General features: G+C 42.1%; 2 protein-coding genes across 2 annotated transcripts; both read left to right on the forward strand.

Moving 5' to 3' along the window:
- Positions 1-1,499: 1,499 nt before the first annotated feature.
- LOC140546057 (cathepsin Z) lies at positions 1,500-7,693 on the forward strand. Its single transcript, XM_072669180.1, has 6 exons — positions 1,500-1,657; positions 2,954-3,117; positions 3,416-3,595; positions 3,997-4,147; positions 6,448-6,613; positions 6,963-7,693. The coding sequence occupies exons 1-6, from the start codon at positions 1,527-1,529 to the stop codon at positions 7,074-7,076; spliced, it is 906 nt and encodes a 301-aa protein (XP_072525281.1). The 5' UTR covers positions 1,500-1,526; the 3' UTR covers positions 7,077-7,693.
- Positions 7,694-9,110: 1,417 nt separating this feature from the next.
- abhd8a (abhydrolase domain containing 8a) lies at positions 9,111-25,622 on the forward strand. Its single transcript, XM_072669212.1, has 5 exons — positions 9,111-9,472; positions 17,723-18,487; positions 18,952-19,122; positions 21,133-21,349; positions 22,129-25,622. Exons 2-5 carry the CDS (start codon positions 17,736-17,738, stop codon positions 22,384-22,386), a joined length of 1,398 nt encoding a protein of 465 aa, XP_072525313.1. The 5' UTR covers positions 9,111-9,472; positions 17,723-17,735; the 3' UTR covers positions 22,387-25,622.
- The last annotated feature ends 442 nt before the right edge of the window (positions 25,623-26,064 follow it).

Genomic DNA, 26,064 nt, shown 5'->3' on the forward strand with positions numbered 1-26,064 from the left:
TATCACTAATACTGATGCTTTCTACTTGTGCACATGCACAAAGGGTCATTGGTGCAATGAGGCTACGGCATCTCTCACGCTCTTTGTGGCCCACGCAGCCCACATGCTGGCCCACACAGCTCACACACCTGTTCTCTAGATAACCAGTCCATCCTGACAATGGCTGTGTCTGAAACGTGACAAATGCTGCCTGCTCAGACTCGGTATTCTGATGCAGGAAGACATCTAGTTCTGTCTGATGTAAAGGACAGAATCCTAACTGCCTTAAAATCATAAATATACTAACAATAATCACTAATATATATATATATCAGTGGGCTGATGCCTTCAGTTACAGCAGTGGTTCTCAAACTTTTCAGACCATGTACCAACCATGATAAACTAAAACCTCACAAGGCCCACCACTGCCACACGCCACTCACACATATACGTTGTAGGCCTGATATGGCCTCCATACGTCATCTCCTTTGCCAATAGTTTTTCACCAAATGTAAGAGGCTTTCCAGTGCTTTGCAGTCTGCGAGCTAGCATGGTAGGGTGGTTGATGGTTAGTACTGGTGATGCAGTACACAAACTGAGACATCTTGAAAAGCTTGAGACAAAGGGAAACAACGGGAGTGTGGGGCAATGTAGTGAACTACAGTGTTTACATAGCTCTGCTGTATTTTAATGAAGCACTAAACACAAATAGTATGTAATATTATGTAAATTACACATGAGCACTTCATAAATTTTAAACATAAAAATTCTGTGAATGCTGCAAATATTCTGGGGACGTCTGGTGCACTACCTTGGGATGCGTTGGCGTACCACCAGTGGTAGATGTACCTCACTTTAAGAACAGGGAGTTACAAAGACCTTTACCACTACACTGCTTTGAAGGCACAGACTTCAGACAACACGGGTAGCAAGGCATCAAGGCATCAAGGCATCAAGGCAGCTACCTGTGGTTGACGACTCCCTGTGGTTGGTATCTAGTGCCCTCTACTGGTACAAAACTGATATACACAGGCGTGAGGAGCAAATTATAACGGGAGTAAAGCTCTTTTTTGTTTTTTCCCTATTTTTATTTTTTATAGAAATCTGAAGAAGACTGTATTGTGCTGAAATGAGTAACATCATTAGAAAAAAATAATAATGCATTTTTTAAAATAATAATAAATAATCTAAACTGTTCGGTCCAGAGATCCAGAAGTAGTCATTAATCCGTTATCAATAGAGGATGAATAGCAGGAAAACGCCAAGTAATTACAACAGCAGCAGCGGTTTGGTCAAAAAGAGACAGAGGGGATAATGTCCAGGCCTATTGACCGGTCCAACCGCCTGCATCTAACTTCTCATTAGTCCAGAACGCTTCATTGTGTCCGACGCTTTTGTGGTTCATTTATTGGTCGATATTTCGACAGTCACAGATCACGCTCTCCAGCTCGTCTTGTACAACGACAGACGAGTCGGCTCCACTACAATAGGTGGCGCTAAACACCCGGTCTGCCGTCGCCCAAGCGTCACATCAAAACAAACACAGCATGGCGCCTGTCAGCACGGCTTGGTTGTGTCTGTCGTCTGTCTTCTGCGTTTTTGCAGGGGCTCAGGAGGTCAGCGCTGACCGGGAATCCTGTTACAAGAGAGTCACGAACAGCAGACCGTCGTTTATAAGGTGAGCTCGTGAAACAGCTGAGCAACACAGACACAGACACCGCCGGCCCAAACAGCCAGGGCCTCAAACCTGGGCTTGTTGAAGATAATAAACGCTAGGTTTTCAAACACTTGTTTAGACATTTGGGAATTCACAATACAGCTTCGTTGCAAGAAGCTGACAGGTCTGTTTTTGGTGGCTGTCGTTGTGAAATGTCCTGGGTGTCCGGTTAGAAACTCCACCCTACTAATGCTGCTGCTATTAGCTACAGTTTTAGTAAAACACACCGCTGGGATCACTATTACTGCTTTAATCTGCAAACTTTAACGCGTTGACATTTTTTTGTATTTTTATTTTAAAAAGATACCCCAAATTAATCATTTTAGCAAGTTTGGCCCCAACTTCCTTCTGTAGGTCCCTCTCCTTACAGAGCCGTGACGTAGTAGCGCCTTTATTTAGTGATGTAAACACAGCGTCACTACTGTTGAGCTCAGAGGATAGATTATACTTCATTTATGCTGAAATATGGATTAAGTCTCACAACTAACTCTCATTCTGATACCCTTCCCTCATCTCTCTCTCCCTTTCACACACACACACACACACACACACACACACACACACACACACACACACACACAGATGCTCCTCTCTTAGCTCCATCCAGCCCAATGACTGATCATCCATGCATCTCTTCAAAAGCTGATGTAGCATTTTCTTCATGTTCGAGGCTCAGGTTTTTAAAACTACACTGAGATATTATAAGAAAAAAAAACACAGATTCATATAGACAGTTTATTAATCACACATTTATTTGTAATAAATACAAACATTCCCAAACATTCAAGGATGTGCTAGCTATTATTTTAACTTGTGATGCATCATACTTAATCACAAAACATTGGTGTGATTAACCTGTGATTAAACATTTTAATAGATGAACACCTCCACTACTTAATATATAATGGTTGGGTAGACAAGCCCATACTTAAAAAGTACAAAAGTATCAGTTACAAATATTAGTCAGGCTGTTACGCACCACTTTTATATAGTGTAGTAACTAAATGTTATTAATTAAAAAAGGGAAAAGTCTCTTTCCTCACAAACATACCTGAGGAAAGTCATTGAAAAAAAAAATCTATTATATAGCCGCAATAATAATACAGTACTAGTACAGTACTATTGCTACTACTAATTATAATACTAGAAATCACAAGACGTACAATTTTATAGTTACATTTAGTGGATTTTTGAAATATAATTACACAAAAACCTTGTAATCCAGCTCATGACTCATGGTTCATGCGGTTTTCTCAGGACTTACCGCAGGCCTCATGAGTACCTGAATGCCTCAGACCTCCCTGCAGCCTGGGACTGGCGGCGTGTTGATGGAAGGAACTATGTGAGCATCACACGCAACCAGCACATCCCGCAGTACTGCGGCTCATGCTGGGCCATGGGAGCCACCAGTGCGCTTGCAGGTAAATACATGGCCAAAAAGCATCACTTTTTGCACAGCTTCACTAACCTCTAGTTCCAATGCTAGATCCAGTGTAGTTCTGCAAGGACCTGGGTACTTAAATGCCTTATACTTTTATACATAAGTTTTATATTAGTAGAAATTCGGTTTGAACCACTAACCTGACTTCTGTACCCAGTTATGCAGTTTTGATTGCTAGTTTTTTCGCATTATTAAGAAATGGAAGTTATGGAATTGTATAATGTTTTAATTGCAGCTATGAATCTTTAAACTTTTTGGGTCATTGTCTTCTCTTTAAGATCGTATAAACATCAAAAGGAAAGGGGCGTGGCCATCTGCCTACTTGTCGGTCCAGAACGTGATTGACTGTGGAGGTGCGGGATCATGTTTTGGAGGAGATCATTTGGGTGTGTATGCTTATGCACACGAGAAGGGCATTCCAGATGAGACCTGCAACAACTATCAGGCCAGAAATCAGAGTAAGTATCTGCTGTTGATATGGGGGAACATATCCAGCCTAACTGTACCCATTCATTTTGGGATTTAAACAAAAGATAAAAAATAAAAAATGTTTATACATACATGTGACCCTGTATGTGGACTGACACCTCAGTTTCCCTTTCTTGTAACTACATAAACATCATATTTTTCTAAGTAATACATGTTTGTCACTTGATAATAAGACCTACGATTAATCTCTTGAGTAATATTCCTTGCAGTTTAAGGAGTTTAACATTACAGTGGTAAGGTATCTGTTTAATAAGGACATTTTAGGTAAATTAAACAAGTACAATACATACATACATACAATGCAGTATGTGGCAAATATGCAAATACATTTTTACAGTGGTTTCCTGTTGTCTTTTGTGTTCGCATGTAGAATGTGATCTGTTTAACCAGTGTGGAACCTGCTCATTTTTTGGGTCCTGTTCGATTGTGAAGAACTACACTACGTGGAAAGTGGGAGACTATGGGGAGGTCTCAGGGCGGGACAAAATGAAAGCTGAGATCTACAAAAATGGTCCAATCAGGCAAGATTCCTATATTGGATCTACACTAGATATAGACATGCTGTTTTAAGAAGTTATTTTTTGTTTTAATTTTTAAATATAATTTTCTAGTTGATACAGTGTTATTCACTTAGCATTCCTGGATCAGCCTATTCTTAGCTTTGTACTTCACTCACTCTTCCATGCATGAATTAAATTTTGATGCCTTTTGTTACTTTTTACTGCAATATTTATTGATTGTTTCCAGTAATTCCTGAGAATTACTATCTATTATTGCAAATAGTCAAGTACAGTCATGTGGAAAAACACATGAATTATATAGTTTTACTTACCAGGACATAATAAAAAACATCTGGTCCTTGGCAGGTCTTAAGCAAAGCATACCCTCAGATCAACAACTACACAACAAATTACACTGTGACATTATTTATGTAACAAAAATGAAGGCAAAATGGAAAAGCCATTTGTGGAAAAACTAGGTACATCCCATGAACCAGTAGCTTGTAGAACCACCTTTAGCGACAATATCTTAGTAATTGTTTTCTGTATGACTTTATCAGTCTTCCGCATGCTTTATAACATTGCTGACAAATGAGGCATTTGTTTAAGCACAGCTCTTCTAATGTTCTGCCACAACATTTCAATTAGGTTGAGGTCTGGACTTTGACTGGGCCATTGCAACTCCTTGAATATTTTCTTTTTCAGCCATTCTGTTGCAGATTTACTGCTGAGCTCGGGATAATTGTCTTGTTTCATGACCCAATTTCAGCCAGGCTGTAGCTGTTGGATAGATGGCCTTGCATTTGACTCTAGAATACGTTGGTATACAGAGGAGTTCATGGTAGACTCAATGACTGCAAGGTGCCCAGGCCTTTAACACATGTGTGTGTGTGAGTGTGTGTTCACTACCAGATGGGTTAAATGCGGAGGACACATTTCGCTGTACACTGTACAGTGACAAATACGTGCACCTTTACCTTTACCTTTTACCCTGTGGCTGCAAAACAAGCCCAAATCATCAAAAAAAAACCTTTGTTTTTTTTCCCTAAATGTGGCGCTGTGCAGTATGACCACACTTGTCCACTTTTGGCTTGTCTGTCTAAAGGACGTTGTTCCAGAAGTTGTGTTTTTTTTTTTTTTTTTTTTCAACTGCAGTGTTTTTTTTAAGAAAGAAGAGGCTTTCTCCTGGCAACCCTTTAAAAAAAGCCATACTGGTTCAGGCTTTTTTTTTCAATTATATCGTCATGAACTTTAACGTAAAACATTTAACATCCTAACTGAGGCCTGTAGAGACTGAGATCTTGGTTTTTTTTTTGGTGATTTTTCTGGGCATTGCACACTCATTGGTAACTGTCTTGAATGTTTTCCACTTGTGAATAATCTTTCTCACTGTGGAATGATGGACTTCCAAATTGCCTTATAAGCCTTCTCAGATAGATGGCCAGCAACAGTTCACTAGAGTAGCATCTCTAGGATCACTGCACGTCTTTCATCCTTGGCATTGTGTTAACACACACCTGCATTGTCCAGAGTTGCAAGAGCATATGCTTTTATTGAGGTGATCACACTTGTTGATGATGAGTTGATGAAGGACATTTGATTAGCAGCACTTGGCTGATACTTAACTTCTTAATTGTTATGGAAGGGGGTACTTAATTCTTCACACACTGCTTCTGCATTTTGGCCTAGTTTTTGTTAAATAATTATTTTTTGCATTCGGCATATCCAATATTAGAGCAAAACATACCGAAATTGGGTAGATACAATCTGCCTCTGGTAGATATGTCATGGAAAAAGAGAATGGTAGAATTTTACCTTTTTGGATCAAACAAGTTGTAGCAAGACAGGTTTGATTTAATTTGCCTTATGTGATATTGCGCATCCTGTGATCCAACTGTTGAGATGTTGATGCTGAAATGATACATTGTGCAGCCATAATTTGACATTTGGTGTTGTTCATCTGAGGATGTACCTCATGTACCTCATTTTAAGGCACTCTAAAGTTGTTTTTCGAATTATGTCCTAATATGTAAAATCATAGAATTCAAAGAGTGTGTACTTAGTTTTTGTTAGTGTATGTAGAAAATGAACTGATATCGAAAATGCTTGGTAATGAATATTCTAAAACTTGGGAATTACTCCTCAAGCCTTAAAAAAGCAGATGAGCACTCTACAAATGAGAATAATTAATGCCCACAAAGCAGAAGAACGTTATAAGGAGAGGGACGATGGATCATTTATATAATCTTTAACTTTTCTCAGCTCACTCCCATTTTAAAGTGTGTAACTGGCATCTCAACATGTTCTCTCCTTCATTCCAGCTGTGGTATCATGGCGACAAAGGGACTTGAGGCGTACCAAGGAGGGGTGTTCGGCGAGTTTCATATAGTCTCTCTCATGAACCACATCATATCTGTAGCGGGTTGGGGTGTGGATGAGGACGGCACAGAGTATTGGATAGTCCGGAATTCCTGGGGAGAGTTTTGGGTTAGTCTTCTTGGTCTTGCACATCTGCATCCCTGTTTCTACTGTGTACAATAACATAAGCTATAGAATAAGGTGGGGTCTGTTAATGTAATCATTGGATGGTTAAATAAGTGAAATGACACATTTAAACTGTGAGAACTGTGAATAAGAAATAATCATTCTTATTGACTTGCACTACGCTTTTGTTTTTGCCAGTAATAACTGCTATTTCTAAGGGTTAAAGAGCTGACGTCAGAACTGAGCTAGTTTTGACCATGCAGTGTAACTGCACATGTTTACACAGTGTAATGGAAGATGCCTGCTTTAGCGTGCAGTGTAATGGTGGTGTAATGTGGTCTTTTCTCCACAGGGGGAGGCCGGCTGGGCCCGGATAGTCACCAGTGCATATAAAGGAGGTAAAGGAAACTGGTATAACCTCGCCATCGAAGAAAGCTGCGCATATGGAGACCCCATAGTGGCCTAGAGGAAGAGCAACTGTTCAGAGCCATCTCTGCCCACATGGCCATATCTGAATCCAACTAAGAGCAGGACTCATTAAGCACATAATGGGCAATTTCACATGCATTTTCATTTGCTGAGAGATAAAAAAGAAAAAAAAGATTTTGATCTTGATTTCTGAGGTATGCTAAGCCACATCCGTTTACAAGCTATTCAAGATAAGCGAGTCAGGACAATAATCATTAGAGTTGCCAGAAAAGCATCTGATATTGTGTCATATAATTACAGTGGTGTGAACAGGGTTGAATAAGAGCGATTGAATTCAAACCTAAAGTTAAAATGCACAAGAGTAATTATAATACTGATATATATAAATATGTGCGCACTGTGTCATATTTTTAGTGTCAAGGGTAAAGCTGGAGTGAGGGAATTTAACCCTAGAGGTATTGCACTAACTATTATAATGTGCCATTTTAATGCAAAATACTGTGATATTATGACAAATATATGTAGGGTCTTAGAAAACCCAATTGAGGAGATGTTTATGATTCATTGATGCAATTCATATGTGCACAACTTGCAGTCAGTTAGTATTTACAATGTACAGGTGAAAGACGATGACAATAAAACATGTTTGAAAAATTTTGGAGCATTTCTTTTGGCCCATTCTCATAAAAATGTAACACTGTAAAACAAAACATTAACAGTGTAAAAACATCCACGAGATTCTATCTATCAATCTAATATATATATATATATCTTTAAAGTTATATATAACTTTTATTTTTTATATACCAGCATTTAAGCTTGGGCTTGAGCCAGTGACTTAGGAAACATTTCACTTCTAGAGGGAAGAATGGGGTCAAATATAAAACAAATTCCTGATGATGAAAAGAGCATGGCTTCTACAGCAAGATAATGATCCTGAACACACTTCAAAATCCACGATAGACTCCCTCATAAGGTGCAAGCTGAACGTTTTACTATGGTCCTCACAATCCCCAGACCTAAACAACATTTACAATCTGTGGACAGACCTCAAAACAGCAGTGCGGCAAGACGGCCCAAGAAACCAACAGAACTAGAAACCTTTAGTTTTAGAAAGAACAGGCAGAAAATCCCCCAAACACGTACTGAAGAGCTATGAAAAGCATTTACAGGCTGTGATACTGGCCAAAGGTACTGATCCTGCAGGATTTTCAGATGTTTGCTTTGGTTCTTTTTTTGTTATTTTGAAACTGGAGAAAGATGAAAAAAGCAATTATGCTTAAAATATTTAAAAACATTTGTCATTTTTAACTTTTATGCCTTTCGAAAATGAGGTCACCTTTTACTTGCATAGCTTTTCGCAGTAATGTGCCCAAACATTTGCATGGACTGTAACTACAGAATCTGTCATACTGTGCATCCATGATGAGAGTCCTTAAACCCTCTATCCTTAACCATCACTATCATTTTTTATTTACATAACAGCATTTAAGAGAGATTATATATAAGGGAATAAATGTGCAAAATAATTACAAATAATAAATATTACACATACAGAAAATTAAACTGGCAACAACCATGCAAGACCAAACCTGCTCAAGCTCAAACTATATTTTTCATTATTAACCCTCTTAAAAATCTACACTTTAATAAAAAAATTTTAATCTCGACTGCTTCGTTTTAATCCTTTGAGAGGGTGCACAAAGCCAAAATGACAGAAATGTGTCCCTGTCCAAATACTTATGAATCTGCCTCTATACCTGCTATATATTTACAGTAGGAGGAAAAGTTTTCTCTTTTTTTTTCCAACTAAAACATTAGTAAACTTTATTACAGTCTCTTCCATTTTTTAGTTAAGTTTCTTTCAATGTTTTGCTTATAAAGAAGCAGAACCAGGCCGCTGATTTAACCATCAACACCTTTCCTTTATTGAATCTTGCTGTTCAGCTCCTCCGGGCTGTTCTCTCCACCTTAGCAACAGGACTGGAGCTGGGGCTGTTCTATTGGAGAACGCAGAGGGACGCGAGGCCTGCTATTGGTCACGGGCCCTGTCAGTCAAGCAAAAACCAACAGCGATCACCGCCCCACTCACGGCTGCAGAAAACAAGGGCATTGGGTTGCCAGTTTACCCGCCCGTGAGCGCTGCTAAGCGGGGATGCAGCTGGCCTGTGAAAGATGCCTGTGGACAACTAGCACGCCTTTCAGCCCACCTGCACACAACTAGACTTGGGTGAGGAAACGATGCGAGTCGTTTCCGTTTCCCCATCCGTGTCGGCACACTTAGTTTAAGAGGCGATAGTACATCCATCCAGCTGATTCCAGCCAGCACAGCCCGCTTGTCTGCTTTCGATATCGAATGAATTGCCAGTCTGTCGCTGCAGAAGACGGAGGCGCAGCCTGCAGAGACCCCATCCCTGTGCAGCAGCATCCCAGGTAAGCTCGAGCTGACATTGCACATAGATCAGAACCTGCATGCGCTGTAAATCATGTCAGTGTGGTTACTGTCCAGAAACAGTGCTAGTGCACGTTTGTAACAGTGGCCCTGGCACTAATGTGCACCTCCACCCTGCAGTAGGACAGCTTGGTATAATATGCATAATGCACTGCTGGCTTTATGGGCTGGTGTGTTTGGAGTACATGTCCTTTTTCTGCTGATGCATCAGGACCCCAGGTCAGTGGCACATACATCATGAGCTGACACCAACTGAGTAAAGCATTTGTGGGGTTACAGATATCATCAGCCGGAAACCAGCAATTCCAGCAGGGACTCTGCAGCAGTTGTTGATGTAGAACTGTACACACAAGGGTGGCTAAATGAGAATACTACTGTACACAGTGTTCCCAGTGTGTTGCCTACACTAGTTGCGGGCCCGCACACCAATTCTGCATTGCAGACTGAAGGAGGACACGTCAGAGGCTCATCCCACTAGGTGAAAATATGGGCCAGTCCATGTACGATTTAACTCACATGCTCACACATCCTGAGGAGTTGGCTGACCTGAATACGCCAGCAGAATTACACAGAATAACAGAAACAGAACCACGTAGATATGACCAAGGAGTTGATGATTCCTCAGAGAATCATTATAATGTTAAATAGTATATAGTCATTAATTGCATTTGACATTTTCCATCAGGAACCTTATGTAGATCCTCCAGGTGTGGTCTTCTTCATGATAATATTACACTGCTTATATTCCCATACTGCATTCAAAAAGTTCCACCAGGTCCTTCAGGTGTGGTCTTCATCATTACAATGTTAGACTGTGCATGGTCACATACTGGCTTTGAAATTTTCCATCAGGAACATTATTTAGAAGCTTTAGGGGGTCTTCATTAGGTTACTGTTAACAGCAGGATCACGTTCAAAACAGGAGCAGGGACCTGAAGTCAAACCGGATCTTGAGGTCTAACCTGCAGTCAAATTCAAGGCTGCCACATCCTCCTTGTTTTTATATGTGTCTGGAAAATGCGTCACAGGTTCATGGGTTGTTGTGGGGCCATGATTGACAGTCCCTTCTGCCTCTGCTGTCCTCACTTCTGTTCTCACGTCTCCCTCACTCTCTCTCTCTCTCTCTCTCTCTCTCTCTCTCTCTCTTTCCCCCCTTCTGCCCTTCACTTTCTCCTTATCCATACAGCTCACCCACCAGTATCGATCAGTGTGCTAACTCCAGTGTCTTAATGAGCTTCCTTGCAGAGAGGAGAATCCTTTAGTCTGCCAAAATACATGAGCCAATGCCTCTTCCTCGTATCAACAAACCACCGTCCGGCCGCATGTGGAACGTTATGGTATGGACACAACGATGTGGATCGGTACATTCCTGATTGTTGCTTTAGCCCCTTAGGGCCTGCACTTGTATTCAAATTCTGTTAACCTCCTCAGTTTCATTGTAGCTGTACAATTCATAGCATAATTCATAGTAGGTTCCTAATATTAAGTCTTAAGATTAATAATTGATTAATACCTCTGCAGGTAACAGGTTGAAAACACTGCAGTTGTTTTTAGAATCAGTGATCAGGAGAATGGCATTACGTCTGCAGATATTTAGATAGTTGCTCTTTCTTGAAAGTCGGCCAAACCGAAGCCTGGTTACGTAAACCCGGCTGCCCTCTTACTGTCCACAGTATTGATTTTAGTTAGATACCTCAGCACGAACCCTGTGTGCCAGCAGAGAATCGAGAAAGCGCACAGCATCTAAAGGCAGAGGAGGGCTTCTAAACTTCCAGCCCAGGAAAAATACAAGTGCTCACTTCACTTTTATCATAATCAGCATTGATGCCGCAACTGCAGATGGTGATGGACCTAAATCCAAAAAGGGCAAGCGTTGGGCATACAGTCGTAAAATAAAGGTACTTCGGTCATGCTGCTAGTCATTGGAAGCCTGGGGCCCTGAGAAAGCACAACTGGCCTTGCTCTCTCCAGGACGGGTAGACAGGACTTTGTCCCCACATCACTCCAGTGCGATGCTGGTCAGCACTGACATCTGCTCTGGCCCTCCCACTGTCGGGAGCATTGCATGTGATGCTGAGAGAATATGTATGGGTTGGTTAAAGAAAAAGCACACTGTGTATCTCGACAGCAGAAGTTATTCAGATACTATAAAATAGGAAATACTACGTAAGAGATACAGTAATACAGTGAAACTAGACTGCAAAACTAACGTTTACCTAAAGCAAACATTTTTACCTAACATAGCATTTACCTAAAGACCTTAAATTTCCAGTCACTGAATCTGCTGTGTCTTTCTGTGTCTCGATATGGCTTTAGTTTAATGTAGTACTGTCAGAATACTGCATGACACTTGTGGCTCACTGAGTAATGAAAAAGCGCTGTGTGCGTGCCTCTGGTTTTTAAGATTTGGGACAAGTGATGGGCTTAACACTACATTGCAAATGAATGTTGCTTTCGACTGTAAAACGTCTCTAACCTAATGTTAGCTAGTTTATTCTACCTCATTCTCATCCTCCTTCTCATCTCCTCCACTCCCTGTCTTTATTTTATGTGTGTAGAGATAGGAAGACTGGGTTGGGCGTCATCACCTCTCGTCTTGCGATTTTATGACATAAACTTTAGAAGCAGCAGCAGCAGTAATTTTGCATATGTAGCAGAAACACAGTCATGTATTTTAGATTCTAAAAAAGTAAATATATGCACATATATGCCAAAAACTCAGTAAGACCCTACTAAACATTGCACCAGTACACCGACAAAAACGCTAGATACATACACACCAACTGGGTTCCTTGTGTTCTCTGTCACAGTCAGCATCTAAAACATAGTATAAGTTGCATTTAAAATTGGTTATGTTGCAATGAAATAAAACCCAATGGCAATGTTCAAGATGTTCTACTTTTTTCCCCCTAAAAAGACCCTCAAGATTGAAAGAGATTTAGTTCCCCAGTGTCAAAGTGAAGCGTTTTTTATTCTGGGCTTGAAGGGATTTGTCTCCTGCGCCACGAACACAATGACATTCCTGGTGCCACAGTGACGGAGGAGCGATCAGATCTCATTAAATCAATGCATCTTATCGTTTTAGCACTTTGCTGTGCAGCAAGGACTTTCCAGTACCCCGTCGTGGGCACACTGTCGTGGCTGCAAGCAGTTCCACAAAATCTGGACTAATTGTAAGCCCGAAAGACACTGAGCTCATCTCAAAAAGCTTCCCTTAATTATGAATAATTTACAGAAGAAAACCTCCCGTTTAGTCTGAATAATGTATGGCGCCCCACCATGAACCCGGGGAAAAACGAGCGGAGGTGGCCGGGCGCACAGGGACATGGAGGCGGAGATGGGAGGGGCAGAGAGACAAGGGTGGATAGAGGAGACAGAGTTGGGGAAAATTACAGAGGGGGAAAGGGAGATGGTGTGGTGTTATTATGCTGTCCTAAGGAGAAAGCCAAGCAGACAGGGAGTGGATGAAGCAGAGAAACACCGTGTCAGCTGAGAGTGTTTTATTATTATTTTATTGATCTACTTATTTATTGCTTTAACGTTTTAATCAGCGACATTTTAAGCATGTACCCCTGTTAAAGAAGAGGTAAGCCAACCTAAAATCAGGATAAACAGCACTGTGCAAGTCAGGCACCTAGAAGTGCATTCTCAGTTGAAGAAACTAAAACCGCACATTTCCTTACGAGACAGCAGAGAGATGGCGTGGTTGCTGTGGGGTTTCTAGGTGGTTGCTATGCTGATTCAAGTGGTTGCTGTACAGTTGCTAGAAAGCTGCTATGCTGCTCCAACTGGGTGCCTTGCAGTTCCTTGGCACTTGCTTTGCTGTTCCAAGTGGTTGCTATGCTGTTGCTACGCTGTTGCAGTAATATTCCAGATGGTGGCCATGCAGTTGCTATGTGGTTCCTAAGCAGTTGCTGTGCTGTTGCAGGTTCCAGGTGATTGCTATGCTATTGTTAAGCAGGTGGTGCTGTGTCCTAGCTGATTGCAGTGCAGTGGTTATGTAGTCATTATGCTGCTCCATGTGGTTGCTATGCTGTTGCTAAACATTTGTTACAGTATTTCAGGTGGTTACTATGCCGTTGCAAGGTGACTGTTATGCTGTGCAAAGTGGTTGCTATTCTGCTATGCTGTGCCAGGTGGTGTATAGTAGGTAGGTTTCTAGGCTGGTAGGGTGGCAGCTGCACGTTGGTTTGCTAGTCAGTGGCTGTGCTATTCAAGGTGGTTGCTATGGTGTTATGGTGTCCACATGGCTGTAGGGTGTTGCAAGTCTAGTTTCAGAGGGGTGCACAAACCTTTGCCCACAAGATTCCGTCATTCATTCCTATGGGAAACTTTGATTAAGAAGTTGCTCTAATCAAAAAGTTGTATACAAGCACCTGATCAGAACTGGATGGTGCTGATATCGTGAAAACTGCAGGAAAATGTGGGAGAAGAATAATCAGAAGAATATACCGTCGGATAACAGTAGTATTACCCTTTTACTAGGCAAAAACCATTGCTATATCATCATCTAAATGGTTCTGAATTTTTATGGTCCTATATAGAACCATTCGCTCCCTCATAGAACCCTGTATGAACCCCATGTTTAGTGCATAGTGCTGCTCCATTTCTCAGTAGTCTTACTGCTAGATGAAGTGGTAAAGTAAGGTAAGAGAGGCTGAATTGTGGTTCATTTCTCAGCCTGCTGTTCCAGCTGCTCTGTTTGACAGCTGTACCTTGGCAGAACGCATCTATTCGCCGCATCTGTCTGCTGCTCGTCATTCCACTGTCAGCTCCCATCAGCACTCTCAGCATACAGGAGTCAGTCTAGGTCTAGTCCTGCACACACGGGACAGACAGGCTGCTGCAGTCTGCTGACTAATGCTGCTCTGCGGCCGCCGGAGCAGCGGGTACAGGCAACACTAAATCAATACAGAAATGAAGAAGTCAAATACTTTATGTAAGCGAAAAAAAGCTGCTGGGTTGCATTGGGCCAGCGGTTCCCAAAGCCAGTCCTGGGGACCCCATGCTTTGCACATGTTTTGTTTTCCTTACTCTGATGCATCTGACCCAGCACATGAGAGGCTTGTTAATTAGTTAATGAGTTAGTTCATGTACATTAGGTGTGATAGATGAGGGAGAGCACAAAATCCATGCATTAGGACTATGGAGAGCCCATCTAATTAACCCCTTAAAGGAATAGGTCACCCCTAACATAATAAGACCATTAGCCAAGACATGAGATAAGCATCACACACTTACCTCAAAATGCATTGAGTTGTTAAAGCAACACTATGGATAATTGGTATTTCATAATTATTCTTGGGCTCCCCTACAGCTTTGAGCCACCATGTTTTTCTGGACGAGCTGAGAGCTAATACAGAACCCTCACTGAAAAGTGAAAGAAGCAAGTGGGCTGAGGTAGTTGAGTAATATTACTGGATTTTACACAAATATGACTCAAATATTTCCCTGCCCGCTTCTCCAAAATTACATACTGCAGTTAGCATTATGCAGAGCCTGGAGCAGCAACGACATTGATGCTATTTACCCAATTACAGGTCAGTAAAGCATCACAATGATTTTGAAGCTGATATTTGAAGGTAAAACACACTGCACTGCTGCCACGATTGGCTAATTAGATAAAGGCATGAATTAACAGGTTTACGGGTCTTTCTAATAAAGTCATAATTGTCTGTCTGATGTAGCTTACAAAGGAAGTAAATGCTTCAGATATTTGGTTTCTATCAGTGCCACTGTGAACAGTTCTAATGTGCGAAGCATTTTACATCAAATGACTCTGTTTACATCTTAATGATTTAATTATGTGGAATTCCCTTTTAATTGCTACTTTTAGGCTAATCATAACTAAGAGCCCATGGCCAACGACAGCATGCAGCACTTTTGATGTGAAAAACATATCAAATGCTCGTCCTTTTCATCAGAAATTTGATTCGGTCTGTATTGTTGTCTGTATGTCTATTTTTAAGATGACCGATACAATATACGCCCTCTTACGGACAGCTGCAAGTACTCCAAAGCCGTGACTGGACACCAGAGGGTTGGCAAGCTTCCACCCTCTATTGAAACTCAAGCCTGGCTCCTGAATAGCATTCATGCCAATGGCTGGCACCGGTGCAGTCATGTGCTTTGGGCCACGTTCTCTATTAATACCCAAGGGAAGCATGGTGGAAGAGCCCTGGCTATTTTTAGACTAGGTCAAATGTAAATCATTGTGTCTTCACTGCTACAAACACCACAGTGGTGGTACCACAGGCAGACTATTGTGTTACAGCTTTCACTTAGCTAATGCGAATCTGAGGTCATTTATGTTGGTGAGTGTTTGGTCTTCATTGCTTTTGCTTACAGTTCTTGGGGTGGAGGGTGTTCAATACGGAAGCTGACGAATGGTGTAGGGCATTAAGGCAAAAACAGCAGAGCAATGTGTCCGAATGCGAATCCTCATTTGCCCTGAGCTCGGGAGATGAGAATGGACTCAAAGCTCCCTGGAAGCCTTTCTGCAGGACTGAATGTTTTGTTGCGGCTGTGAAATTGCTTACGCTCTGCAGACTGACACAAACTGTCAGGCAGCACATCAGCAATTGCACGCAGCCTCTTTTGTGTGTTTCATTGTGCCTGCGTTCCATGCCTGAAGGGCTTGTCACAGTAGCACACACTGTGAAACAACAGCTTCATGCCAACGCCACCAATTTTTAAACCAGGTTTTAAAATGTATTGTTTGAAACTGTTTGAAGAATGAAAGCGGAGAACTGAAATTAGTGGTGGGATTTCGTCCATGATATCCCTGTCTTATGTAACTCATTTCATTTATGAGGTTCATTTCCAGTTCTTCCACATCCTAAAGTGGTTCCAGGGATTCCAAATTCTAAGCACACCATTTGTGAAAACAATGGTAGATTCATGTGAAATTGAGATTCCTGCCCAATTTGGTGAACCTGTGCCAACTGCAGCCTCAGCTTTCTGTTCTTGGCTGACATAAGGGTAACCTGATGTGGCCTTCTGCTGTTGTAGCCAAATCTGCCTCAAGGTTTAATATGTTGGGCAATCTGAGATGCTTTTCATCCATGACATTACCATACATAACAGAAGTATTGCATCCATAACCTGTTTAACTCTTGTCTAAGCTTTATTACTGGGTACTAGTGTGTCCTTCTTACGGCTCATTAATGCTCAGCGCTAAATACAGACGTGGACAGAAGCTTCTGGCCCTATTCTGTGTTCATTATGTCTGTATTTGCTTACAGACATTGATGGCACGCAGGGACCACTGGAAATTGTGGGGCGAGTGTAGCCAGTAGGTCAAGTGAAGAAGAAAAAAAATATTTATGGAACTTATTTACAGTCATTTATATCTCCTCCACCGTCACTATGTTCACTTATGACGCTGAACTGACCTCTAGGGGGCGTTTTGCCTAACATCCATGCCAACATAAACGATGCATGGAAGTATGTGGTCAGTGACGTTTACAACATTTAAAACAGACGTATTTATTTTTGTACATAAAGGAAGTAGAAATGAGCCTCAACATGATGAAGAACTTTGGGAATGAACTGGATGATGTAATGTTTACAGTGTTCCTTGGGTAACTAAAACAGGTCCGTAACATGGACCGGTTTGAACAATTACAATTTACAGGACTTGACTGAACTCCTTATTATCTTGATGTAGGTCTTTTTGTAATTGGACCCTTTTTGTGGCTGTTTGTGTGGTCAGGCTGATTGGAGCAGATAATGCAGTGTTTTCCAAACGGTCCCTCAGACAGTCCATATTGCTGTATCTCAGCTTCCAAAAAGTGCTTGGTTCAGGGCCGATTCTCAATCTGTGTTATTGTCTGTAATTGTGTTCCTCTGGACTGTGCAGGAGTTCAGATCTAGCCGAGTACAGTTCAAATTACGCATCCCATTACGCACCGTGTTGCTGTTCCAATTGCAAAATTAGCAATCCCACCATCCCGTTCTCAGGAGTTTGTTCCCGCGAGACGTACCAAGTACACCAACTTGACATACTTTGTATGGAGAATCCCCCCAGGTCTTTTGGAAGCTGGTATAGAGCAAAAGCATCTTCCCACTATTCCAAGACTGGAATCGAAAACACTGGTGCAACATACAGTACAGGGTAGGAGCACACAGTTAGAAGATGACAGGTGATTCCAGTGACTGACCAGGCTGCTGTTATAGCAGTGGTCATTTGTGCTATGTTTGTTGATCAGGACCTGTATGCTTATGTGCAGGTAAACAGGCACCATGCTGACTAGCATCACTGAGGGTATCCTGTGCTGTCTGACGGGCAAGACTACCAACGTGGTCCTGCCTGTGGAGTCTTCCGATGCTGGTCCTGCTGATGGCTTTGAATTTGTGGAGGTAAAGCCGGGACGCGTCCTGCGGGTACGCCACATCCTGCCAGAGCGCCCGGATGCCACTGAGCCACAGCCGGAACAGAGTTCCATTGTCCACTGCAAGCGCAAAATAACCGTCTACCGCAATGGCCAACTGGTGATCGAGAACCTGGGTGATGTCCTGCACTCTGAGATCCTGCAGTGCCAGAACGGTGATGTGGAGCAGTGCAGCACTGTGGAGGTGGAGCTAGCTGACTACTCCACTGCCCCGTCTTCTCCCGACCCCAAACCTGCTCCTCCACTTCCAGCCTCAGACCAGCAGAGGCCTGCGCCCCCGCCCAGACGGCGCAGACGGAAACCCAAGCGCACCGTTGTCATCGATTCAGAGCGCCACATCACCAGCTGTAAGGGCACGCATTCGGACGTAGCGCTTTTCTTCATCCATGGCGTCGGGGGCTCTCTGGACATCTGGGGTCGCCAGCTGGACTTCTTCTCTAGGCTGGGCTATGAGGTTGTTGCCCCTGACCTGGCAGGGCATGGAGCCAGCACAGCCCCGCAGATAGCAGCGGCTTATACCTTCTACGCTCTGGCTGAAGACCTACGGGCCATATTTAAGAGATACGCCCGCAAGCGCAACATCCTCATTGGCCATTCGTATGGGTGAGCTTATTTATACAGCTCTGTTAAAGCAATAGCTGGAAATAGGTGAAATACATCATTAATATAGAGACAATTTTCTCTTGTGTCACATGTTTTTGCCAAGACAGCCCAGACATATTTGGTCTCTGAAATTGGCTTTTTTACTTTTACGATGGAGCTACAAGGCTAATCTTGCTAATCAGTAATGGAAGTTCAAAACCATCAGTTACCATCATGCAAATACTAGAGTAAAGGGGAAAATGTAAACTTTTTTTACTGTAACATACACAAAGGCCTGTATTTTTCAGCTATGTAAATACAGATGTATAAACCAACTAAAGTATACTGTTTAGTGTTCCTTAAAAAAAACTTTTTTATTACTGGTTAATTCACCATTTATCCTGTCTTTGTCTTCACATTATTTTGTTTCCTTAGAGGAAAAGCAATGAATTGGCACCTTTTCCCTTGTGTTTCTTGTGCTCCAGAGTATCGTTCTGCACGTTCCTGGCACACGAGTACCCTGAGCAGGTGCATAAAGTGGTGATGATTAATGGGGGAGGCCCAACGGCACTGGAGCCCAGCCTGTGCTCAATCTTCCAGCTACCCTCCTGTGTCCTGCACTGCCTGTCGCCCTGCCTTGCCTGGAGCTTTCTTAAGTACGCAGTCACACCCGTACTCTCTTATCAAACTACATGCACAAGGATTTAGAGTGTAAACACCTGCAGCTAGAATAGCATTTACTCAGCACATACGTACAGATAAATGAAAGGCAATATACACTGTGTGCAGAATTATTAGGCAAATGAGTATTTTAATCACATCATCCTTTTTATACATGTTGTCCTACTCCAAGCTCTATAGGCTTGAAAGCCAACTACCAATCAAGTAAATCAGGTGATGTGCATCTCTGTAATGAGAAGGGGTGTGGTCTAATGACATCAACACCCTATATAAGGTGTGCTTAATTATTAGGCAACTTCCTTTCCTTTGGCAAAATGGGTCAGAAGAGAGATTTGACGGACTCTGAAAAGTCAAAAATTGTGAGATGTCTTGCAGAGAGATGCAGCAGTCTTGAAATTGCCAAACTTTTGAAGCGTGATCACCGAACAATCAAGTGTTTCATGGCAAATAGCCAACAGGGTCGCAAGAAACGTGTTGAAAAAAAAAGGCGCAAAATAACTGAAAATAACTGCCCATGAATTGAGGAAAATCAAGCATGAAGCTGCCAAGATGCCATTTGCCACCAGTTTTGCCATATTTCAGAGCTGCAACGTTACTGGAGTATCAAAAAGCACAAGGTGTGTGATACTCAGGGACATGGCCAAGGTAAGGAAGGCTAAAAAACGACCACCTTTGAACAAGAAACATAAGATAAAACGTCAAGACTGGGCCAAGAAATATCTTAAGACTGATTTTTCTAAGGTTTTATGGACTGATGAAATGCGAGTGACTCTTGATGGGCCAGATGGATGGGCCAGAGGCTGGATCAGTAAAGGGCAGAGAGCTCCACTTCGACTCAGACACCAACAAGGTGGAGGTGGTGTACTGGTATGGGCTGGTATCGTCAAAGATGAACTTGTGGGACCTTTTCGGGTTGAGGATGGAGTGAAGCTCTGGAAGTTTCTGGAAGACACCTTCTTCAAGCAGTGGTACAGAAAGAAGTCGGTATCGTTCAAGAAAAACATGATTTTCATGCAGGACAATGCTCCAACACATGCCTCCAAATACTCCACAGTGTGGCTGGCCAGTAAGGGTCTAAAAGAAGAAAAAATGATGACATGGCCCCCTTGTTCACCTGATCTGAACCCCATAGAGAACCTGTGGTCCCTCATAAAATGTGAGATCTACAGGGAGGGAAAACAGTACACCTCTCTGAACAGTGTCTGGGAGGCTGTGGTGTCTGCTGCACGCAATGTTGATCGTAAACAGATCAAGCAACTGACAGAATCTATGGATGGAAGGCTTTTGAGTGTCATCGTAAAGAAAGGTGGCTACATTGGTCACTGGTTTGGTTTTGGTTTTGTTTTTGAATGTCAGAAATGTTTATTTCTAAATTTTGTGTTATATTGGTTTACCTGGTGAAAATAAACAAGTGAGATGGGTATATATTTGTTTTTTATTAAGTTGCCTAATAATTCTGCACAGTAATGGTTACCTGCACAAACAGATATCCTCCTAAGATAGCCAAATCTAAAAAAAAAAAAACACTCCAACTTCCAAAAATATTAAGCTTTGATATTCATGAGTCTTTTGGGTTGATTGAGAACATAGTTGTTGTTCAATAATAAAAATAATCCTCTCAAATACAACTTGCCTAATAATTCTGCACACACTGTACTGACTAAAGTGGCACTTTGGTGTTCTATGTTCTTAGTGTACTGCATAGTTAATCGAAGCTCATTAACTAACCTATTGCTCTGTTTATTGGTTGCACATGCCTTGGGCATTCAGCTTAATGTCAGTGCTCTAATAAAAGCTTTTTTGTAGATAATTGCAGCTTGTTAAAACTATTGCTCCATATATTATGTTCTTGTTATTAGACTCTTCTCTTTCCTCTTTTCTTGTCCCTCTGAAGTTCTTGCTTGCTTGTTCTCTGGGTTTCTTTCTCTTGGCTTTTCGCTTTTCCATCACTCTACCATCTTCTTCCCTCTCTCTCTCTCTCTCAGGGCTGGCTTTGCCAGGCAGGGCGCTAAAGAGAAGCAGCTGCTGAAAGAGGGAAATGCCTTTAACGTGTCTCCGTTTGTGCTGCGGGCCATGATGAGTGGTCAGTATTGGCCAGAGGGAGACGAGGTGTACCACGCTGAGCTCACTGTGCCCATCTTGCTTGTGCACGGCCTCTACGACAAATTTGTGCCGATGGATGAAGACCAGCGCATGGCCGAGGTACAGTGTATTGCTGTATACTGTAGAGAAATCGCAAAGAAATCCATGACAATTTCATGCGTCTCATTAATTTTGAAAAAGAAAAGTAATATGGCGAGACATCTACTACAGTACTGATCTAGAGCTGCGTGAAGACACCATGGCAGTTAAGACTCCATTGGTGGCAAGACCAGTCTGAACAACAGGACTAGTGTGAAGCCTATCCTTCGTTCAGGAGAATTACGCATGTGCAGATGTCACTGCAGAAGTGGCAGATGTGTACTGGTTGAAACAAAGGCTTTTTATTTTACTGAGTAGAGGAGTTTGTAACTCTGCAGAGCATTAAGTATGTCAGCATTATTTATTCCAAGCGTTGCTTGATTGGTCTTAAAGTTTTAAGACTGATTCCAAACATTGCTTGATGGACCAGTATAGTTTTTGTACAGCATGGCAGAAAAGCCACTAAGCTCTTTTGTGTAAATCATTACTAGTGAGCTCATTCATTGGCCAGAGAATGAGCGATCCTACCCTTAGCAGTGCTTTTGAAAAATGCACAATACTCTCTCAATGGCCTCGTATCCCCTACAGTGCACTAGATAGATCTTGAGCTAATAGTATTTGCTGCCTATGCAGTGTAGAATACGGCAAATCCAGTGCCATTCTGAACAAAGGCACTTATTCTGCAGTTCTCGCGTCAATCACTGCTTTGCTTCTGGTCCAGAACTGTCATCGGGCAACTTTACATGAAGCAGTGTGTTGAAAATGTAAGTTGACCAAAAACTTTGACTGTGCATTTCCAGATCCTGCTTTTTGCCTTCCTGAAAGTGATCGAGGAGGGCAGTCACATGGTCATGATGGAATGCCCTGAAACGGTAAATACACTTCTTCATGAGTTCTTCCTCTGGGAACCAGACATCTCTGGAAAGGATTCAGTCTCCAAGCCAACTCCTGACCAAACTGCTGTGATGGATGCCACAATTGCTACAACCATCACTACAGACAGCGCGACTGAAGAAACCACTGGGACACCCAAAGCCAGCAAGCCTCTAAACAAATAACCAATGAGGATCTGTGTTTTTTGTGGGGTAAACCAGAATCAGAAGGCTGTTTGACGGCAGGCTGTCCCAAGTCGAACGTTCACCCAGGCTTAGAGCTGTTTTTCGGAGGTGAAGTTTGAGCTGAAGGTTCAAGGAGGTTGCACCAAGGCAGCAAGAAAGGTCCATGCAGTGAGACTCTGTCAGCACTGACCAGAGGATAAAAGAAAGGAAGGAAAGCTTAAACCCAGTTTAAGACCAGAAAGGACGGTTTATTAAATCTCGAAGGCTTCACTTCTCTCTGCTACCTTTGGACATATATCTTTCCTTGTTGTGTCGTCTAAACAAAAGGGCTGGAGCTCCGTCCAATGGACAAAACCCATGCCTGTTTAAAGTGCTTGGGCTCCGACTGGACCACATCTGAACAGGATTGTTCTGGACTGATCCAGGTTGGACTGCAGAAGAGGCCGGTCCCCATGCTCGTACAGTGCTTGTGAATCTATTGTGTGATCTATTGTGACCCAGACCACGTGAGCACGTCGAAGAAGGGGGAGAGAGAATCCACGTCTAGTGTGTCGTGTTTTTATACATGCCCTTTGCTGAACGCTGTTATCTGTTCAGAGAAACTTAGTAATAACAACAATAATAATAATTCTCATGAGGAAAAAAATAATAATACAGTAGTGATATCGTCTTCCTGTGTAACGTGTGCCCACAGCCCCAGTCGGACTGCAGAAAGGGGGAGGCTGGGGGGGAGACTTCCACCAAACATTCGTTTTGAAATATACCATCTTGGTACTCCTCATAAAGCTTTAGATTATTGACATAAACAAATATATTAAAATATATAATAGGTATAACATAACACTATCTATATAGCCAACAATATATTTCCCCATTAAAAGAATGTTGACCAAAAAAAAAAAAAAAAACAGCTAAAAAGCTGTGCATGATAATAATGGGGAAAAAACATTGGGAAAATCAAATGTGCGCGACAAGCAGAAAATTCTGTGTCAGTAGGAGCACTCATGTCTCCTAGCAACCAGGAATTAGAGGAAAGCAGGAGACATCGCTGGCAATAGAGAGCTGATAGATGCTGTTGCCATGCCAACGCTGATATGATTTTGGTGCTGTCATAAAACACACACAGTATATAAGCTAACACACTACAGTACTGCTAATATAACAGAAACCAATACGCCAGTACCAATATACTCGCAGTGCCAACTGGTGAGACTGCTTGAACCACAAGCTACTGGAAACAACAGTGGGAATCACCTGGATGTGAACACAAATTGATGCCGAGCACCAGACGCTTTAGACTCAGACTGCGATAAATAGACCGTGTTACGGTGCGCCACTTCACAAAGTAAACAAAAACAAACAGGCAGTCCAAGCAAAGCTCGAAGCGAGGCTGCTTCAAGGCGCGGGTTGCCATGGCGACGGGCAGGCAAAAAGCCCATCTGGTCAAAGAGCTGCAGGCCTGGTCTTTGCAACTGGGGCTCTGTCTGAGATAATTGCATACTAGAGGAACACAAGGCATCGCAGGCTTTCTGTCGTCCCATCGGGGTAATGCAGCGGATGCAATGCAGAGAAATGCAAGAACAGGAGACGAGAACAGAAAACATGTGATCATAATCGGGTTGTAGAGTCCTCTCGGGAATCCTCTGGACTGGATTATTTGAAGCAGATAATTAAGTAAGACAGAATTATGTGATGGAAACTCAACAGGCTTATTTTCAGGGTACTGGTGCAGTGCAGTGGTTTTGGGAGCTATCTGAACGTGCAATGCCAGTAAATGTAAAGCTGTACAATTTTAAATTACACTGTAGCTCACAAATCCACACCCTCCCAGCAAATGAGTGACTTCCCTCATTTGCATTCAAGTCAGATCACTCAGGTCTGACTTGAGCATGGCTTGGTTCCCATAAAAGATGATTGAAAGAGCAATGCAGTGAAAGCATATCTATCTAATTCTGTCCATGACACATTTCCAAAATCTCCTGTCAATCAACCAAACCATCCACTGAGTGATGGTTCCACTGTGCCTCTTCATGACGATTTAGAGGCTCCAGGTCTTGAAGTTGTAGATCTTAGTCAAAGCTTTGCTTTTCAAAACGGTTTCCTCCTCTTCATCTGAGGGAGCTTTATCTTGCCACTGTCTCCACTGGCTTGCTCAAAAGAGGCTTGGAAATATGAATAGAATTGAATTGAACAAAACAAGAAGGTTATAAATGCCATGTAATATTTCAGTACATAGTTTCAGGTGCATCATTATGAACCAAGCTTTGGAACAACATGGGATAAACCCGTAATGCTTTTTAAAGGTTTAATGTTTTACCCTGACAGTTTTCATTTTGGCAAGGCTGTCGGTCAATCTGCTGAAGTGTAATTTTAATGACATACTACTCAAGGCTCACTCAAAGCATTAAAAAGATAAATACTATCCCCCGGACAAGAGTTATATATGGAACTCATTTGCAGGTATGCGTATTAGATGTTAATCAGAAACTACATTAAATAAGAACTTATTCTGTCTGCTTAGGTGCAGGCGAGGGGTGCAGCGATACCATTTTCTGGAGACTGACAAATACTTCTATTAACACCACTGACTGATACCCACTGCCAGTGCAAAGATGCATTTTATCATCACTGTCATGTTATAAAGATCCGAACATAAGATATGAACTCTGCTCTCAACTCGTACTCGGAAAGCTGAAACAGTAACGCCTATGCCAAATATGATTATGAGTGCCAGCGTGAACCTTTGAAGAAAGTGATAATATAAAAGAATAACCATTGTAAATGCCTTCTTTAGTAGCCCTACAATGGAATAAGAGTTCACAACTGTGGGAGGAGAGGCTTCGGATGCAGTGAGACTATGTGAAGATACAATCAAATGGCTGTTCGATCAATAAACAAGAATGAAGACAGTTTGAAAGATCTGCTCACAGTAAGAGGGTGTTGTTTTCTAAAGACAAGGGAAAAGTTGGAAAAGTTAAGCGAAGCCAGTGATCTCGGCTTACATGTCGAAAAAGAAGGGAGCTTGGTACTGTCCAGGATGAAGGACTCTTCCGCCTCCTCCTCTTCCTCGGGATGTGTACGCAACATCAGTGCTCCTAGTGTACTTCTCCCTTTTCGTGGTTCAATTTTATGCCCGAGTCTATGTTGCATAATCTGTGAAAAACACACTGCCTGAAAATGTGTGGATATAAGAAATATTAAAAATCACCTTAAAAAAGGATGAAATGACTGTTCAACCTTGTGTGGGTTCTGTGTGTCAAGAAGTGAAATTAAGAAGCACACCTGTACACCTGTACACCGTGCCAAAAAAAAAAAAAATGACACATTGGAAGCATTGCTTCCCTTGCTGTAAATGCATTGTGCTGTTGATGCTCCAGCTTGGCTGTAGAGCTGTCAAGAAGAGATTTATTGAGCGTTAGATTATATAGATTAGATAAATAGATACATTTTGCTAGATAAATAGTACGTATGTGACTTCAGTTGGGGTGAAAAATGCTCATACACAATGTTACAAGCCTGTTTACAATCCTTAGTTGGTAGGTTTATGGCACCTCATCGGCTCACAAACTGCGTATTATAGGACAGTTTGTGGCAAAAACACAAATTATTCCTCAAACTTACTGGATAGTGTTGCTGTCCTCTTGTTGTGTCCTTTCAGAGTGATGTTCTTTTCTAGCA

The sequence above is a fragment of the Salminus brasiliensis genome, chromosome 23 (assembly GCF_030463535.1).
Source record: "Salminus brasiliensis chromosome 23, fSalBra1.hap2, whole genome shotgun sequence".
Classification (NCBI taxonomy): domain Eukaryota; kingdom Metazoa; phylum Chordata; class Actinopteri; order Characiformes; family Bryconidae; genus Salminus; species Salminus brasiliensis.